The sequence below is a fragment of the Artemia franciscana genome, chromosome 3 (assembly GCF_032884065.1).
Source record: "Artemia franciscana chromosome 3, ASM3288406v1, whole genome shotgun sequence".
Lineage (NCBI taxonomy): Eukaryota > Metazoa > Arthropoda > Branchiopoda > Anostraca > Artemiidae > Artemia > Artemia franciscana.
Genome location: NC_088865.1, coordinates 49,430,056 through 49,449,467, shown reverse-complemented (window position 1 = coordinate 49,449,467; position 19,412 = coordinate 49,430,056). Strand labels below are relative to the sequence as shown.

General features: G+C 33.6%; 1 protein-coding gene across 6 annotated transcripts in view; it reads right to left on the bottom strand.

The window, feature by feature from the left end:
* The window catches only part of LOC136025364 (E3 ubiquitin-protein ligase SH3RF1-like), a 126,598-nt gene that overhangs the window by 13,139 nt on the left and 94,047 nt on the right, over positions 1-19,412 (bottom strand). For all 6 annotated transcript variants that reach the window (XM_065701319.1, XM_065701313.1, XM_065701318.1 and 3 more), the window contains 3 exons: positions 17,334-17,488; positions 14,297-14,468; positions 5,524-5,684 (listed from right to left, as the gene is read on the bottom strand). In XM_065701319.1, coding sequence (XP_065557391.1) covers positions 5,524-5,684; positions 14,297-14,468; positions 17,334-17,488 — 488 coding nt within the window. The remainder of the gene's footprint in view (positions 1-5,523; positions 5,685-14,296; positions 14,469-17,333; positions 17,489-19,412) is intronic.

The following is a 19,412-nucleotide window of genomic DNA, read 5'->3' as shown; positions in this document are numbered from 1 at the left end:
TCATTACGCTTCCACTTACACATATTTGGAAACGGAGAGTAATCAAGCCCGTGTTTTGGGGATTAAAAGGGCATCAAAACACAAATTTTGCGTTCTTCAGCCAATTTAAACTTCGGGTCAGAATAAGAACGATAAAGCCAGACGAAAAAAAAGTTTTCGATCAGCACAGAAAAGAAGAGATCAGCAAAAAAAGATCAGAAAGATCAGCATAGAAAGTTTTCGATCAGCATAGAGAAAAAGAATAGCAACCATTCCAGGAATACACTCTGCAACGCTATCCTCACTGGAATATTATAAATAATAGCAATAAAAAAAAGAAGAAATAAAGAAAAAGACTCGTAAGGCAAAAATCGGAAGTCGTTCATCTACGGCCACTCATAAATCCTTCGTTTTCAGTCAATTAGGTCTTGTAATTCAGCCTCAATTGATATCTTTCTCTCCTGTTGTATGCTCAAGCATTTTTTTTTTCCCCCTGGTATGATATTGAGCAGTCTTCTATGTTTTTTTTTCCTTTGTTATTTGTTTATTATATCGGTCGTTATTTATGTTCCTGTGTTCGTTATTTTTTATTTGTCATTTCTTCTTTGTTGCTGTTTCTTCATTTATAATTTTCTGTATTTCAGTGAATTCTAGAGTATATTATCCTATCTACTTTTTTTTTACTGTTCCGCTTTTTTACCATCCACTTTTCTTTAGGTATAGTGTCTGTTTTATATTTGATACGTTATCATTGTGTTGTTAGGCCCCTAAGCATTGAGTGCAAGCAACCTTTACCAGTGCTTGTAAAACAGTTTTCTCGTATGAATAAAATGAATGGTTGATTATTAAAGCAAAAGCGATAAAAAAAAACTTCTAACCGCCCTAACAAGAACAGTCAAACCCACCAAAAAACACAAAACAAAGAATCACCCTGCTAAACCGATTTAAATTAATTCGTTGTGTCTTGCCCATATTCTCTCAAAACACATCACAATACACATAATTATCTAAATAGATAACTATCGATATTATTTTACTTGTATAGTATATTATTTTATCTGTTATGTATACTGATAATATAGATAGTGATCTATATCAATTACAATTGACCACGGTTTCGATATTTTGGTTCAAGAGGGATACTTATTAGTAAGAAATGTTACTCCAAAACAAGTTCCCATGGACAATTCCAAGAAAATACATTCAAATAAGAATTAAAATTCAACCAAAAAAGTAGCTATAACTCTTGTATTCATATGTAAATTACCTAATCTGCACCACTCACAAGGAAACGGAACGAAAAGACCACTATTTACTTTTACGTTAACGCATTTACTGCGATATACCAAAAAGGCAGGTTTTGAGGGCTATGGGGAGGGGTAACAACGAAAATTAGTAAATGGGTGTAAGGAGGGGTATCAACTAAGATTAGTTAATACTGGCGCGACACCTCAACATGCACTAAGAACTCACCTAAAACTCCCTTTCCTTAGCCTAAACTGGTTAGGAAATAACCAAAGCTGGCTTACTAACATACACCCAAAAAGCATGTTTGCCGTATAATAGCCTACGCTAAGATATAGAATTGAACAATAAATACAGTTTACAATATATTTATTTTTAAATCATACGGCCTACTATCGGCCATTTCGACCTGTTATCACCGAAATTGATTTTACTCAACAAACCACTAAAATATTGGAACTTCCTATTTTACTGTTAGAGCTTGAGCAGGAACAGTCTGCACTTCTTTAAGTATATTTATTCGGGCGGATTAAGGTCAAGATCTCTCTCTGATTGGAGATCAACAGGTCTATAATCCTATTGTGACGGCCCATGCATTTACCGTGATTTTCTTATATATATATATATATATATATATATATATATATATATATATATATATATATATATATATATATATATATATATATATATATATATATATATATATATATATATATATAAGTAGTTATGCCTACGTCAATCCGCGGGTTTCGCTACTAATTAGCGTCGATTAAATTCGGGCACCCGAATTGACTTTTCTTCGACTAATAAATTTAAGATTACGAATGCTTTCACCTTCTTAAGGCCTACTTTCACTATTAGCCCAGTAAAAATACGAAAAAAGGCCAAGCCTCGGTATTTGAGCACCAAAATGTTCAGAAAAATTCACTTAATAACATATCAAAATTCGGCTGAGCAAAAATGCCCTTTTTTCAGGGAAAAGAGTAAAAAGTCTCAAATTTAAATTTCTACAAAATTTTCTGGATTAAAAGGTCTTTGCTATTAATTCAAGTCCAGGGAGACCGAAAATGACATCAGAATGAGGAACAATTTTTTCTGAACATTTTAGTACTAAAAACATTTCTATTACTCAATTACAGATCAAAACCGCATTTTTACTGGACTATATATCTATGATAAAAAGGTCGACTATATACTATATATCTATACTATGGTGACTATTTATCCATGGCAGAGGAGTCGGAAAAGGTGAACTGCATATCCACCACCCCTGATGTCGCTCACGCTGGACCGTAAGTAGATTTGACTATTTCCTCCCTTCACCTTGACGGTGTTCCCTCAATCTATGGGGTGTTCCTTCAATCTGGAAACCTCATTGCTCCAGTTATCAATATAGACCTTTTTTATGTCCATTTGCCGTGTATCCTATTTAGAATAAGCAATACAATTTTGGAAAAAAAGAATCTCTTCTAAGAAAAAAGAGAACTAAGCAAGATTGCTTACAACATAAGCAAAAACACCGCGCCATGAATACCACACGACGACAGAATACCCTTAATTTGCAGTACATTTTTTTAGATTGAAAATTGCGATGACAATTTGCGGAAAACATAAAAAAATAAGAAATATGTATTATTCTTTAAACATACATAGATCGTCCTCTGAAATAAGTATGAATATAATATTATAATCTTGGGTCGATGAATCGATTTGAAACTAATACATTTAATTATACAAATTTCTTGTCCTTTCAGTGCGAGTTCAAGCTGTATGCTTGTCGCATTATCGGATATCTCACACGGAGCACAAACCATAAAGAAAATCGTTACTGTCTGGGAGTAAACAGACCAATACCGAAGACTAGTTCATTTATTTACTTGGTCTATAAGTTTTGACAAAACTTATTACCAGGAATTTCTATCTGTAACAAAACCTGTTATGTTAAACAAATTTTGAGGTTAGTCTGGCAGCGGAGAGTAACTGCTCAATATCAAATCATTTCTTTTTGCTCCCCCCCCCCCCTGCGACGGTTCTTACGGCTCTTACGTGGAAGCTGCCTCTTTGCCCTCCCCTTTGATTGTCTCGCTTAGACCTAATTGTCAATGGACCAGGATTGAAATAAACGATTGAGGGATCGGTTCTCTTAATGATTTTTTTTTTTTTTTTTTTTTTTTTTTTTTTTTTTTTTTTTTTTTTTTAATGATCCAAGTTGCCATGTATAGCAAAATGAACAAAATTGCTTTAAATTAGGTTGACCAGTAAAATACAAAACATTATGGTTTCAGCGTCACCTCGATGACTTACGGGTTCATGGCGGGTAAGCAAGGTATAATTTGCCATGGAGGACAGGAAATGAGGAGCACTTGCTCATGGTAGAGGAAAAAGGATCAAAAATTGAAACTTTTTATTTTTAACAAAGAACATTATGTAGAACTACGGGGTTCCGCAAAAATCCTTATTTCGCAAACGATGCAAAGACCAAACATTTAGCGTAGTTTAATGTCAGCTGGTCTTACCGGAAAAGATCATTATATGATTTGTTGGGGTGCGTATGCTATACAGGAGGCACTTTTAGGGGTGTAAACTTCAGGCTTTCAAATGAAAGCCCATTAGATGCGGTAGTTCTGTAGTCTACACGGAAAATGAAGTTTGTGTATTTCTATAGTACTGGGGATATATAAAATGGAACCCAATCACTTCTGATAGGCGGCCCAATTTAAATAAATTTGTTATCCCCCACTCTTCTACCCAGAGAGGCAGGATTGGTAATGAACCTTAAAAAAGTACAAGTGGGAAACTAATCCATCGTTTCCAAGACTGTAGTACCCCCCTCCCCCTAAAAAATAAAAATCGACCTGGAACGGGCCCCATAAGGGGGAGACAACCGTAACAATCAGTGGCTTACTGTCGACCTATTTTGGTTGAGATTCGAAAACCCATTCTGGTGACAAGAATGTCATGTTTATAAAAAGCTTGAGCCATACTGCCATCTATTTTATGTTTTCTGGCCGTGTTTTACTTTCAGTCTACATTTATTTTTTCATTTTAAATTTTGACCCATTTGATCATTTTCTATATATGACTTTTTAAAAGCTTTCCAAATAATTTCTTTATTATTATTACAGAAATCAGTCAATATAAGTTCTGACCGTATTTGCCTTTCAGTCATTTTGTCTTTTAAACGTTTCAGTCGACTTAATTCTTTTTTCTCCTTCATGCCTTTTTCAACTACTTCTCATGCTAACATCTAACTGCAGCACCAAGCCATAAAGCCACGCTTTCGCCTCTTCCATTCTAATCTATTTAAAGTTTCCCTCCCTACACTTTCCCAAGAAGTTCCAAAATTCTTTCAATCTTTTCTTGCAGCCTCATCTACCCTATTCGGGTAGTACTCTAATCAAGTACCCTATTTGGTGACGTACTGCTTTTCGTTTGGCGCTAAATGTATGATCAAAATGGTCAATCTCTGGCAATATGTCATCTTTCATCCGCAAAACGTGTCCTAGCCATACTCAAACTTCCTCTTATTATAGAGCTAGAAAGCAAGATATAAAAAGAAATTTTCGTAAAGGCTTGCTTTTTGAAATATGGTCAGCCAAGTAGGTACACAAAACAATTCGTAGAAAATTCCTCTAAAAAGATCTAATAATTCTCCTCCCTCTTCCAAAGCACCCACTTTTCAGAGCCATGCTTGACCGCTGTCACCACTGTAACTTCAATATTGTAAACTTGGTTCGCAGGATTATCCCCTATTCTTCCAAATTTTAAACTGTGAAAAAAATACCCTGGGCCTTGACAATTCCGCTTTTAACATCATCACTGCATCCACTATCTTTATTAATAGTAATATCCAGGTAATTAAAGCTACCAACTTGATCGATCCTGCCATTACCCAACATTAATTCTCCATCTTTATTTATTCCTAGTCTAAGCGACTTGATCTTCTTAACATTAATTTGTAAACCTATTCTTGTACTCTGAACATTCAAAACCTCCAAAAACTCATTCATTTTGCTAACATTTTCATCTAGGCCGCTCAAATCAAGAGCATAATCTAAGTCTAGAAGAATTGTACTTCCCAATTTGATTCCGTAATCTCCCATAGTCTTTGCTGTGCTCCTTAGAACAAAGTCCATCAAAATTATCTATATAAATGCAGATAGAATGCAACCCTGCTTAACTCTTGATTCATTACGAAACTAGCAACTAACCTCATTTCCTACCTTAAAGCTGTACAAATACGGTATTCTTAAATAGGTAAATTGCCAAAAAGTGAATAAGGGGCCAAGACGGTACCTTGTATGATGAGGTTGATTGAGAACTGGTGACAGGTTATTAGATGTAATCCCTTTTGTCTCTTCGAAAGCTGGATTGTCCTCTGAAATAATACTAGAAGTACTTCCCTTCTTCCTCGTAAACCGTTGAATAATGCTCACTTTCTCTTTTGCAACAGGGACCTGTGATATATTACGAACCAATCTATTAGATTTCAGTATTCTTAAATTAAAAAAAAAAAAAAAAAAAACAACTTGACAAATGTCAAAAAATTTCTAATATACTTTATTAAATATTTTTACACTGATTTACCAACTCCACCATAAAATTGACTTCAGACGTAGTACAAAGCCCGTGGCGCAACTATCATGGGCAGAGTAATAGCGCTACTTAAATAAAGAAAAATGTCGCCAAAATGTATTATTTTTTTGACCAGGGCATTCCATATAGAAGTTGTCGTAGAAACTTCAAGAAGGGCTTATTCGATTGGAAATCGAAAGGACTGGTGCCCATTTTAACAGTCAAAAATGATTGGAGGGCAACTAACCTCCTTCCACGCCCATCATTCACCAAACACATCCAGTCAAAATTTTGAGATAGGCATTTTGTTTTTGAGCAAGATTGAACAAAATTTGCACTTTACTGAATTTTTTCTATGTTTTCACTTTTATAACTTAAATAAATCAAAAATTAATAAAATTCCAAGGAATAAATATGCGCATACGTATATTAAACCGACAATGCACATTCATTTGTATTTTTGTTTAGTAAAATCCAAATTATTTTCTGGCACTGAGAAGACATAGAGGTTGTGAGCCCTAATCATGTTAGTTTCTGCTCGTTTTGAGTTTCATTTATTTATTGATGCTGATTTGAGGTAGTTTTACGCATGGTAGATTATTTGATTCTATTTTTATCCATTTTTGGTGTAATGGGTGTCTTTACAATTCCTTGAAAAGCTTATATTGTAGAAATTTTTTTATGAACTAACACTAAAGGGCTGGAGAACACATGGTTTACCCAATATTTTTATTCGGTGTTTTTTTTTTTTTTTAGAAACTTTGCACTTTATTCAATTGTACTAGATCATCCACTACATAGTCAAACAGTTCGTGGTAACGAACTGTAGTAAGGAGCGACCCGGCTCAATAGAAACCAAAACTCTAAAAGAATCGCATTTTAATGCTGATTTTAAATATATAAGTTTCATCAAGTTTAGTCTTACGCACCAAAAGTTAAGAGCCTTAGAAAATTTTGTGTTATTTTAGAAAATAGGGGGAAACACCCCCTAAAAGTCATACATTCTTCACAAAAATTACACCATCAGATTCAGCTTATCAGAGAACCCTACTGTAGAAGTTTCAAGCTCCTATCTACAAAAATGTGGAACTTTGTATTTTTTGCCAGAAGGCAGATCACGGATGCGTGTTTATTTGTTTTTTTTTTTTTTTTTTTTTCTTTTCCCCAGGGGTGATCGTATCGAACCAGTTGTCCTAGAATGTTGCGAGAGGGCTCATTCTAACGGAAATGAAAAGTTCTAGTGCCCTTTTTAAGTGACCGAAAAATTGGAGGGCACCTAGGCCCCCTCCCACGCTAATTATTTTCCCAAAGTCAACGGATCAAAATTCTGAGATAACCATTTTATTCAGCGTAGTCGAAAAACCTTATAACTATGTCTTTGGGGACGACTTACTCCTCCACAGTCCCCGTGGGAGGGGCTACAAGTTACAAACTTTAACCAGTGCTTACATATAGTAATGGTTATTGGGAAGTGTACAGGTGTTTTCAGGAGGATTTTTTGGTTGGGGGGAGGGGTTGAAAAGAGGGGGATATACTGGGGGAACTTTCCATCGAGGAATTTGACATGGGGGAAGAAAATTTCCATGAAAGCAGCGCAGGATTTACTAGCATTATTTTAAAAAAAACAATGAAAAAATAAATATGAAAAAGTTTTTTTTCAGCTGGAAGTAAGGAGCAGCATTAAAACTTAAAACGAACAGAAATTATTACCCATATGAGGGGCTCACTTCCTCCTAATAACTCGCTCTTTGCGCTAAAGTATTTTTAGTAATGTCAACTATTTATTCTACGGCTTTTGTGATTCAGGGGTCATTCTTAATGAATTGGGCCAAAATTTAAGATTTAGTGTAAAGAGAGAGGTACTGACGAGGGGGCGAACCCTCTCATATGTGTAATAAAAACATGAGAATAAAAAATTCTTTACGTAAGCTAGTTTAAGTTACGTATATCTTTTACTAATAAAAAGATTCGTAAAAAATTAAAAGTTCTAGTTGCCTTTTTTATTAACCAAAAAATTGGAGGGCAACTAGGCTTCCTCCCCCACTCTTTTTTCTCAAAATCATTCGATCAAAATTATGAGAAAGCCATTTAGCCAAAAAAAAAAAAAAATGCAAATTTCGTTTTAATTATTTCTCTGCGGAGAGCCAAAATCAAAACATGCATTGATTCAAAAACGTTCAGAAATTAAATAAAAAAAACAAGTTTTTTCAACTGAAAGTAAGGAGCGACATTAAAACTTAAAACGAACAGAAATTACTTCGTATATGAAAGGGGCTGCTTTCTCATCAACGCCCCGCTCTTTACGCTATAGTTTGACTCTTTCTCTCAACTCTTCTTTTTAAAACAGTAAAAAACTTTAGCGTAAAGAGCGGGGCGTTGATGAGGAAGCAGCCCCTTTCATATACGAAGTAATTTCTGTTCGTTTTAAGTTTTAATGTCGCTCCTTACTTTCAGTTGAAAAAACTTGTTTTTTTTTATTTAATTATACTAAGGAGTAACCACAAAGCAGTCAAATTTTTTTTCTCTCTAAATAACTGTTAAAATATGATCAGACTATCAATTATTTTCTTTGACTTAATTTCCTTTTTATTTTATTTTTTAAACTCTTTTTTGATGTTTTATTTTGTTTGATATTACATTTATGATTTTTATCATATTCTTGCAATTTGTTTTCTTGTTGTACGCATGCCTATTGGATTTAAATAAACATAGTTCACGTACATATAAACATATAAATGTACTTCGTTTATAGGAAGAAATATAGGAACAGAAGGTACATGGTCTTAACCTGAACAGAGAAAAGTTGTGAAACATTTGACTTATTTCTAAGAATTAACAAACAGTTCCTATCTAAAAATTTAATTGATGAATTTAGTTTAGACATTTTCAATCAAATCAAAATAATCTAACTAATACAATATTTATTGTATGTGCTATACACAACATAAATATATACAAAAAGTAGCGAAAAGTCCTGTACTCTCCATTAAGGAATTTTGACACATATCAGTATAGACCCCTATTCATGACTCCACCTTCGCAGACGCGCAATGACATATGAATATGTATCTATGCTATGGTCGCAACTGAAACTATTGCTGTGACACAATCATATTTTCCGTCTCCGTGGGCTTTTATTTGTGTTATTTCTGAAGAAACGTTACGCTACTGTTATATATCTATACTGTGGTACTACAAGCACATAAACATATAAAAAACATAGATACACAGACAACACATAAATATATCCTAAAAAATCTTCTAAAAATTATGCTATCTAATCCCATGATTCCCAACATGAAGGGCAGGCCCCACCAGTGGGGCATGGCAACTTTTTGGTGGGTCATATACAGGAACTGCACCCTTTCGCTGACTATACTTTAGAGCCTTAATTGTAAAAAAAAAACAAGACATTTTTCGTGTAAATAATGTCACGTTCATATGCATTTAAAGACCAAAGAGGTACATGATAGTAATGCAATGACAACAAACATTGTATAAAAGGTGTTGTATTCAGATAGGTAGTTAGGTAACTTTATTCAAAAACAATACTATAAACTTTCATTCATCAGCTAAAAACAAAATAGACTACAATGGCCTGTAGGCATAGCTGACATCTAATACGATCCATTTCTTTAAAATATTTCACTTATCATCAAAAAATAAATAAATAAGATAAATAAACTGCAAAAACAGAAAACAAAACACAAAAAAGAAAACAAAACAAAAACTGATGATCATTTTAACAAAATGGGGGGGGGGGGTATACCCTTCTCTCGGTCTCGAAAAAACAGACTATGTTTTTCATTGGTATAAATATTCCTAGAGGATGAATGAAAATAGATACCATGTCAATGAGCTTTTAAGCTTCCTTTAGGTTAATACATGTAAAAATGTGAATAACAAAATTTGAATATCATAAGGGGGGCATCATGATTTTAGATGTGCCTTGGTGGGTCATGGCCCAAAATCTCTTGTGAACCACTGATATAATCATATTCACGGCAACAATAAGAATAGATGTTAAGACTACTCTGATCTTGCTTGGCTGTTTTTATCTATTTGACTATAAATTAATTGACTTTTGTTGACAAATTAAGAGGAATCCACTGGCGACTCTAATAATAATTTCAAAGCATTCTTCTATAAGCAGCAAATAAAAAAGCAAAATTTAAGCCGACAGAAACCTTTCCTTGAGTTTTGAAAGTATCAAAAAGCTCCATCAGTTATACATATTTTACTACAAAAGAGGGAGCTCTAAATCCCCCCCTTAATCAAGAGACTGATAGGCCGACTTTTCATGGGTTGCTTAAGGACCATTGTTTTGGTATCTATGGTTTACGATTTTTTTTTTGTTTCTTTCTTTATATATAGATAAAGTAGGGAAATAGTGCATAAAAGTGTTGTTATATTAGGTTAGTGTAGTACAGGGTCTCTAGTGGTGACTTTTTTTGCTTTTTAGGGGAATCCATTGATAATTAATTTGTTTTGTAGTTTCGAGAATGGCCGCACAATCCATAAGGCTTTTTGGCAAATTTTTATTTTTTTTTATATTTTTTTTGTGTTTTTTAAAATAAATTTTCTCTCTCTTTAAAAAAAAAGTGATTTTAGACCTAAAAACTATAGTATAGTGTTATACTGGTACGTTTATTAAAAAGTGTTAATTGTGGTGCCATACGGCACTTTATGATGGTATTATAAAGACAAATTTGTAAAAAGCGTGAAAATATCATCAGAAGTTTTTAAATGAGCCACTAAGCATCTTGAATTTCCGACAAAACGCCTTAAATTAGGTGTCCTTTTATTTAATTATCCTTTTACCTAAGTAAACAACTACAAACTCAACACTTCGTTTGCAATTACAAGACACAGAAGGCTTTGCCACCTTCATTGGAAATTTGTTTTACATTTGAGCAAGATTGAAGAAGAAAGTTTACATGAAGACTTTGAATGAACTTGGTCATTGAACTCTTTCTGACAAAAATCTTGTGACTAACCCGAAAGTTCATTATTTTGAGAATGACCCAAAAAGTTATTTATTCTGTTTTGTATAAATATGCTAATTTCAGTTTTATTATTTAGTATTTCTTCTGATGACGGTCTCTGCACATGTGATCGATATATCTGGACTTTTGTACCTGTTTTTTTTTTCACTGTCTATATAAACCAACTTATCCCGATTTGAACGTTTATTTGCTAAGCATCTCTCTGCGACCTTGCGACAGCATTTTCAATAATAGCCATTTTAACACAATTTTCAAAAAAGGGGGAAACACACTCAAAAAGGAATCTTAATGAACGTCATATTATCACATGCAGCGTATCAGAGAACCCTGCTGTAGAGGTTTCAAGCTCCCATTCCCGTAAATATAAAGTTTTGTATTTTTTTTTAACCAGAAGAAAGATCACGGATGCATGTTTTTTTCAGCGGTGACGGTATCCAACCAATGATCCCAGAATATCGAGAGAGGGCTCATTCGAACAGAAAACAAAAATTCCAGTGCTCTTTTCAAGTGAAAATAAATTTGGGAGAGCAATTAGCCTTTATACCACCCCCCTTTTCCCCCAAAGTCATCCGAACAAAATTTTTAGATAGCCATTTCGATCAGCATAGTTGAAAGGTCCAACAATTATGCCTCTCCCTCCACAGCCCTTGGGGATAGGTTTCGGAATTTACACATTTTTTTACAAAGAGTTTTTGTTATTGGGAACTATATAGACACTTTTCAGAAAAGGAAGGGATTTTTCGCGGGAAGGAATGTTCCCGGAGGTAAACTTTAGTATAAAAAAATTTCACAATGGGGGAACATTCCCCCATTGTGAATTCCAATACGGAATTCTTTTTCTTTGTTTTAATTTCTCTTTGACAACTCAATTTTACATGTGCAGATGTTCCAAAGGAATTGTCCAAGATAAATTTTCAGTAGGGTTGGAATTGCCTGGGAAATTTTTCTGTAAGGGTGAGGGGGAGGATTTTTCGCGGCAGAAATTTTTCCTGGGAGAATGTTTCGTGGGTGAAGCTTTTCATTAGGAGGGGGAGTTCGAACATATCTATGATCAGAAAATAAATGGAAAATAACTCTTTTTTCAAATGAAAGTAGACCAAGGAGAATTTTGCACAACCACAGAAAATTTTTCAGGAAGAATTTTCAGCGATGATGGAATTGTCTGGGGGAGGGAGGAGTAAATGACAGGAATTTTCAATGAAATAATTTTTCGTGGAGGGGGGAGGTGAGGGGATTTTCCATGGAAGAGAGGGGAAAATTTCCCAGCATTATTTGAAAATAATCGGAAATTAAATAAAAAAAGTTTCTCAACTGAAAGTAAGGAGCCAAAATTAAAACTAAAGATGAACCGAAATTATTCCGCATGTGAGGGAGGCTCTTTCTCCTAAAATTTTATTTTCTTGTCCAAATTCCTTCGGAGAAATTCCCGAACCACAAGGGACGTTTAAATAGAATAAGAAGCTCTTTTAAAGTACTAAAAAAACTTTAGCGTGAAGAATGAGGTACCTACAAATATGCAACAAGGAAAAAATAGATAAAAAGATAGGTTCTTGTATGACCCAACAAGTAACTTGTAAGTGAATTCTTCGTCTTGATAGCTCAGATGAATCTTGAGAAATCTTGGTATAGATTTTGAGAATAAATTATTTGTAAAATGGGACATTGAAAGTGGTTTAAGACAATAAATAATTTAAAATCTTTAAAAAATATATTTTCTGAATGTGAATAAAATGTATTATACAGTCTAAGCGAATATCTCGGCTAAATGACCAACAGCCGTCTTTAAGAAAATACAATGTTAAAACACAGAAAAAACTGACTTGCTAAGGAAACTCATCGATTAGAAATTTCAAAGTGAAAGCCCCCCCCTCCCAAAAAAAAAGATATATATATACAAATTTCGATAGAGGTGTAGTGTCATTAGCATCTTTTCCTCCAGTCTCGTCTTTTGATTTTTGCTAAGACGACAGTTAGTTATATAGCCGAAGTACTCGTTTAGATTACACATTACAATTTATTCACTGTCTTCAGAAAATTCCTCGTTATCTTCTTATATTCTGTATAATTATAATCTTTGTGAATACATATTTTTATTATTATATATTATAATCTTTTTACTTATAGGATTATATCCATTATTCATAATCTTTAAAAATACATGGTCAGGTAAAAAGACGTGGGGAGGTTCGATTGTTTTTAAGGTGGATACAAAAGGGGATGATATAATGTGAGTTAATGAATTAAGGCCAGATTATTTGCCTTACAGCGAAAGAAAAAATATATTAGGAAGGTAAATATAAGACCCTTATTCTCACCTTATGAACAAAAGTATGTTCTATTTGACGTGTGGGTGTCAAACGTTGAAAAGCTTAAGAAACAGCATCTTTGGGTTTGATGAACATCCCAGATTTGGGTATGAGAAACATGATGAAGAGCGGCTGATTGGGAGTGAAATTTATGATACTAATAGAAGACTGGAGGGATAATAGAGCAATAATAGAGCGCCCTGTAAATTATGGGATATTGAGGGCTAGTTGTATGTAAATATCTATGTTGATAAGATGTTCAATTATTTATTACCTGTTACTATTTCGTTTACAGCCATGGGCCCAGAAGCCTTTTGTGCCATTAATATCATGTCATCAAATGTCATTATTAAGGTAAGAAGAATCTTTATTGAGACAATCAAATACAAGTGAATACACTATTTGAAAAGCCTAGTTTTTGTTGCAGCTTGTGTAAAAATATATTTAGTAAAAATAAATGGCAACAAATTAAAAATTTGAACGAACTTGTTAAGCAATAGCTGAAATTAAAACATAGCACCAGGGCCATATTCGTGCTGGACGTTGGGAATTAGACACACCATTTTTGGTATTGTTTTTACCAAATTTAACCCAAAACTATCCACGACTACAGCACCAGTAATATATCCTGCTCCTATTTTAGGGTGTTGAGTTACGCTGAACTTTTAAACGCAACCTTTGTGATTGGTAAATCAGAGTGAAGAGTTAAGGCAGACTTTTTTTGAAATGAGAAAAGGTGGAAAATCATTAAATGTCATTATTAAGGTAAGAAGAATCTTTATTGAGACAATCAAATACAAGTGAGTACACCATTTGCAAAACCTGGTTTTTGTTGCAGCTTGTGTAAAAAAAATTTAGAAAAATAAATGGCAACCAATTAAAAATTTGAACGAATTTGTTAAGCAATAGCTGAAATTAAAACATAGCACCAAGGTCATATTTGTGCTGGACGTTGGGAATTAGACAAACCATTTTTGGTTGAGCTTGCAAATTTGTCTTTAAAAAAATTCAAATTTTGTTCCATTTGCGTTTTTTGTCTGCAGTTCCGTCAATTTTTCAATGGCTGCACTTTATTTCAGCAGGATATTAATTAAAAATTTTTAAAAGCCCACAAAAATAAGAAGATGTCATTCAAAAAATGGAAAAAAGAACTACTAAAATTTGGAGATGAAAAAAAAATACCTTTTCTGCGATTTTAGGAATAATTTCTGTTTCCAAATTCCGTCCATTTAATTTTCTTGGAGACATCAATCGGTTACCTGGTATATCATTCTCGCATCTAGAGCCACGCCTACTGGATGGAGCACTTTTGGGAGATGGAACGAGTCTCTTAGGGGTTGAGTTAGTAGGAGACCTAAAGAGAAACAGGAATACTGAGATCGGAATTCAATATTAAAAAATTACAAATAAAGTCATGATTAACGTCAAAAAAAGCCTATTGGTAGCAAAACAATGCACATAAAATCAAAGTGAAAACATTTATTCCCTGAAGACGAACATTTTTCGATGAAGGCTTGGAATACAAAATAACTACCAAAATTTCGAGAGGGTCGAGCAAGAGAAATTGGTCATTTAATTAACATTTTTTAGTATTTTTATTTTATTTCATCCTATCTATTGTGACTGTTTTACCTTACCCCTATTAATATTATTGTAGTTTCCAATATAAGTTGTTCTTGTTACTAGTTACTATATATTACTAGTTACTATAACAAAATGTGATGTGGGGGATCATCAGTTGGGTTTTCGAAGTGGTGCAGGGGTTCAAAACACACACGCAATAATTCTAAAAATATTGGAACACCACCATAAGATTAAAAAACAATTATTTTTATGTGGAGTTGATATTTCAAAAGCGTTTGATAGTATGTTGCATAAACACGCTTTTTTGTCACTGTTGCGCAGTGGAATGATCCCATTTATAGGCCAGTGTTTGTCGGGCTGGTATGGTAATTCATCTGTGAGAATCTTTTCGGTAGGGCGACTTTCAGACCGAATTTATTTACGTCGTGGAGTTAAACAAGGGTCAGTTCTTAGCCCCTTTGCCTTTTGGTCCGTCAATTAAAGCTACGCGGGAGTTGGTGTTATCATCTGTGTCGGGAAAACTTAGGAAAACATACGGCCTGCTAGTCAGGGTGAAAGGTCGTTTTGATAAAACAAACACTTGCTATAATTTATAATTCAATGTTTGCACCTCATGTATTTTTCTTTGTTCCATTCCTGAAGTTTTTGAGTAATAAGTGATAAAAAGCGTATCCGCGTTTACTTTTTCTGATGTTGTAAATATTTTCTTGGAATTCCACTATGGTTCAAAAATAGTTATATTATACGAAAATTCGGGATATTTGATATTACTGTTAAAATGGATCAACAATACGACCGATTTCTTAGACGATCTAAAGAAAATAGAACAAATTTTTCCCTTAATTGTCTCATTTAATGGAAAAACAGTTATGTCGTCATTTCTGTAATAAAATAGATATTTATGCGCTATGTTTATGGGTGCTGTTTTATGAGTTATGTTATTATTTCTGGGTCATGTTTTGTGAGTGGTTTTTTGAGTTTTGTGAAAAAAAAACAGCTATCATCTACTTATTTTCATTAGAAGTGTAATTTTTTTATTTTTCAGTATTATCATATATATATATATATATATATATATATATATATATATATATATATATATATATATATATATATATATATATATATATATATATATTATTTCTCAATTCTATCGATTATCATTAAATCAATAAAGCTCCATTTTCCTTAACTGTATTTACATTTCATATCTTTGAAGAAAAAATCACCACGGCTTGTTTTCATTGTACAAGGTCAAAGATTCCGGTTGACGAAAGGTCTTGTTACAAAGTCTCAGATTAACCTACTTTCTCTAGCTGAAAGCACATATCTCCCTATTTCATAGTTTATAGACCTAATTATCATAACAAAGTAAGAGTAAAACTTTCAAATATTCAAAGTAAGGTTCAATTCAATATATTTTGTTAAGTCGGGTTTTATCTTGAAGTATTTTGTAGATTGAAGGAACTTTTATTTAAAAAAGTTCTATTTAAAATTTATGTGGTGTGTTACTGTATCTAAGCCTAAAAGAAGCACCATTTTCTTTCAGACTTGTCTTATCTTTCTATTTTCTAAGTACCAGATTATCAATCAATCTTATTCCTTAATAAATACAAGCCATACATAACATATCGATAAAATCGAATCAATAAAAAAGAAATAGAAGTACTTGAACTAAATACGGTGGGCATATTCACTTAGATGTCTCTGATACTAGCGAACAGTATCCGTAGATGGTAGTTCAGATTTTTGGATTTCGTGCAAACGGCGCATATTGGTGAGTGACTTGCTTTATGTTTGTTAGGTATTTGGTTCTAATTCTTTTAATTTTGGCTTTTATTGAATTTTACTCAACTTTTAATTTTGTTTTTTTCATTGACTTTCCACGTTTGTTTTGTTGTTTTTTTCGTCGGCATTTTCCTTGAATATGAATGTTGTTTGCGCTGGAGAAGAGAGGCTGTTGCCCTCTCGAAATATTCGTTTTGTGAGGTTTTTCAGTATTTTCGTTTGGCCTTAAAAAAAAGAAAATTTGACCGTTTCTTCTTTATATTATGGCAGGCCAATGTGGTTTAAGAAATTATTTATATTCACTGAAATGGGTATTGTCCAAGTCCTTTGCTAAGAGTTTCTTGATACACAACTTTTGTACTCGAGATGATAAAATGCAAGCCAGTTAACCTTAGTTCTTGATAAAAAGGCCCTCAAAAACGGTTGTTGCCAAAGCTAACATTCCTTAAGGTACAACTTTTACTCAGGTAAATGTAAAAAAAACAACATTTAATTTATTTTATTTCTTAAGGACATCAAAATATTTTTGCCAAAGCTAGGGTTCGTCGATAGCTCTCGCCCAAGATGGTTTCCCCTTTTATGGGGGAAGCGTGTGAGGTCAAAATACCTTTAAAATTACGCCAGAGGACAACCCCCTTCGTAATTTACGGAAAAAATTTTTAAACTCAGGAACATTTCAAATAATTGCAAACACAATTTTCAAAGCTCGTAGCCCCACACCACTCGTACTGACAGCATTCAAGTCACTTCAACAAGATTTTTCATTACTTGCCCCTATTTCAACCTTTAAAAAGTATCAAAAAGAAAAAGAAAAAAAAGTTATAATTCAAAAATAAAAGAAGATTACTTCTGCAAAGAAGTCCTTGGTGGAAGTTCTGGAGCATTGACTTTGCCACGACGGCCATTTGGAACAAGTGCCGTTGTGTGTCTTCGGTTGTGCTTAGGAGGGGCTACGATAGGAGATGAGTTTCCCATCTGAGGAGTATTTTCTTGCTGAATAGCCTGGAATTAAATTATAATTAAAATTATACTCAAAATAGCTCCTAATGAGATACATAAACGAGGGGGGGGGGAATTGCAGGTATATATACCCGCAATGAAAGTTCGTACAATAATCATTACATATACTGTTCAACCCAACAAATTTTGTAGATAAGTTTAGTAACAGGAACACCATTAACCTTCAAACACTATGACTAAACACAGCCTTGCATTAATTCCGTGTGACAAGAATGTCAACTGAATTGGTTTGAGTGCCTCTTTCCATTGATCATGAGCTTGGCGATGCACCAGAAGCTTGCATTACGAGCGCACACACACGTACATCCACGCTTATTCTTAAGCAGCTTTCACACTACGTATGCTAATTGGTTAAATTACGTTACGTTAAGTACGACTTCTCATATTTAAAGAAGTTCTTTCATACTAGAATAAAGTAAAAATCCATAAAACCATGACAATCATCATAAGCAAACTAATCAATAAGATTCAGGCTCAGATCAAGCGTGAAAGACTTTCAAGAAATGTTTTATCAATTTACTTGCAAATTTATTTAACTGCTAATCGCCTGATTCCCTTTCCTTGCTACTATGTTGAATTTACCACAACGTAACATAAACTTAAGTAACGTAGAGTTTTTGGTGGAACTCGAGTCCACCTGATGCTTCTTAAGCTACGGATAAAGTTTGTACCGTAAGATTAGATGATATAAGATAAAGTCTTAAGTTGCACTAATGTGAAAGATTTTACGGTACACTGTAAAAGAATCATTAATCCTAGTTTCCTCTGAACATCAGATTAAATGAAGTTTTGTATTCTTTACCTTTTAATACGGTATCTAAAAAAAAACAAAACACAAACACACACTGGAAGACTTGAAATTACGGCCCCCCACTATAGTACATAAAGATCTATGGATATAACCATTTGGGCCTTTTTGATCAGATAAAAAATAGTAATTGCCATTTTTATCTTTATCCTATTCAGTAGTTGAAAAAGATTTAGATGTAATAAAGACTATCAAAACTGTTCTAGAACATTTTCCTTATTTGCCTTAAAACATTGTATTTAAAAAAACATAATAACCAAGTTACAGCTCCAATGATAATACATGAAGATAAATGGGTGTAATACTGTAAACCTTAAAATATTTGAGTGAAAATTTCGCCCTAAGTACAGAAAACTAAGTCATTACTGATTTAAATATTTGAATTTACGGTTTTGTCTTCTTTTTTTTGCATATGCACATGCACGAATTTCTTAAACATAAAGGCTTTCAAGGATAGTTTTCACTGTACTAGAATAAAATAATTTGCATCTCAGCTAACTCTGGTTTATGCATAAAGTACGACATTGAAAATAAAGTTCGCGATTAGTAATAGTTAAGGAGCATGGTGACGTATAGGACGTTCGTAGAACCCTTCCCTCATCTTCAAGACAGCTTTCTTCCCATGCCCATTTACCCATTTGTTACTGCTATAACGCTATCACTGAAACTAATGCCCATTCCCCCCCCCCAAAAAAAAAGAAGAAGAAAAAACAGTACAATACGGGGAGTTCTCGCCACTATTCTATCTAATCAAATTTTTTACTGGGCTGGCTGGAAACATTTGGGAAGGGATGCCCCCATATTTGATGATGCTCCTGCTGACATCTTTATTACATAATACCAATAGTTTTTTTTTTCATGATTTACCGAGAGAAGTCAAATATCGCCATAGCAATGGAGGGCAGTCTGCTGTAACCTAATAAATTTTTAGATATTATTGTCCGTTTTGAGATCCCTCATTTACGATTGATCCCTCTAGTAAAGCAACGTTCGAGCAATCCTCTGGTAAGAACCGTAAAGATAAAAATATGGTAATATTATATGGTAATAATATAGCGTTAAAAAAAAGTGTGCATGACTAAGGATAATCCAACATGT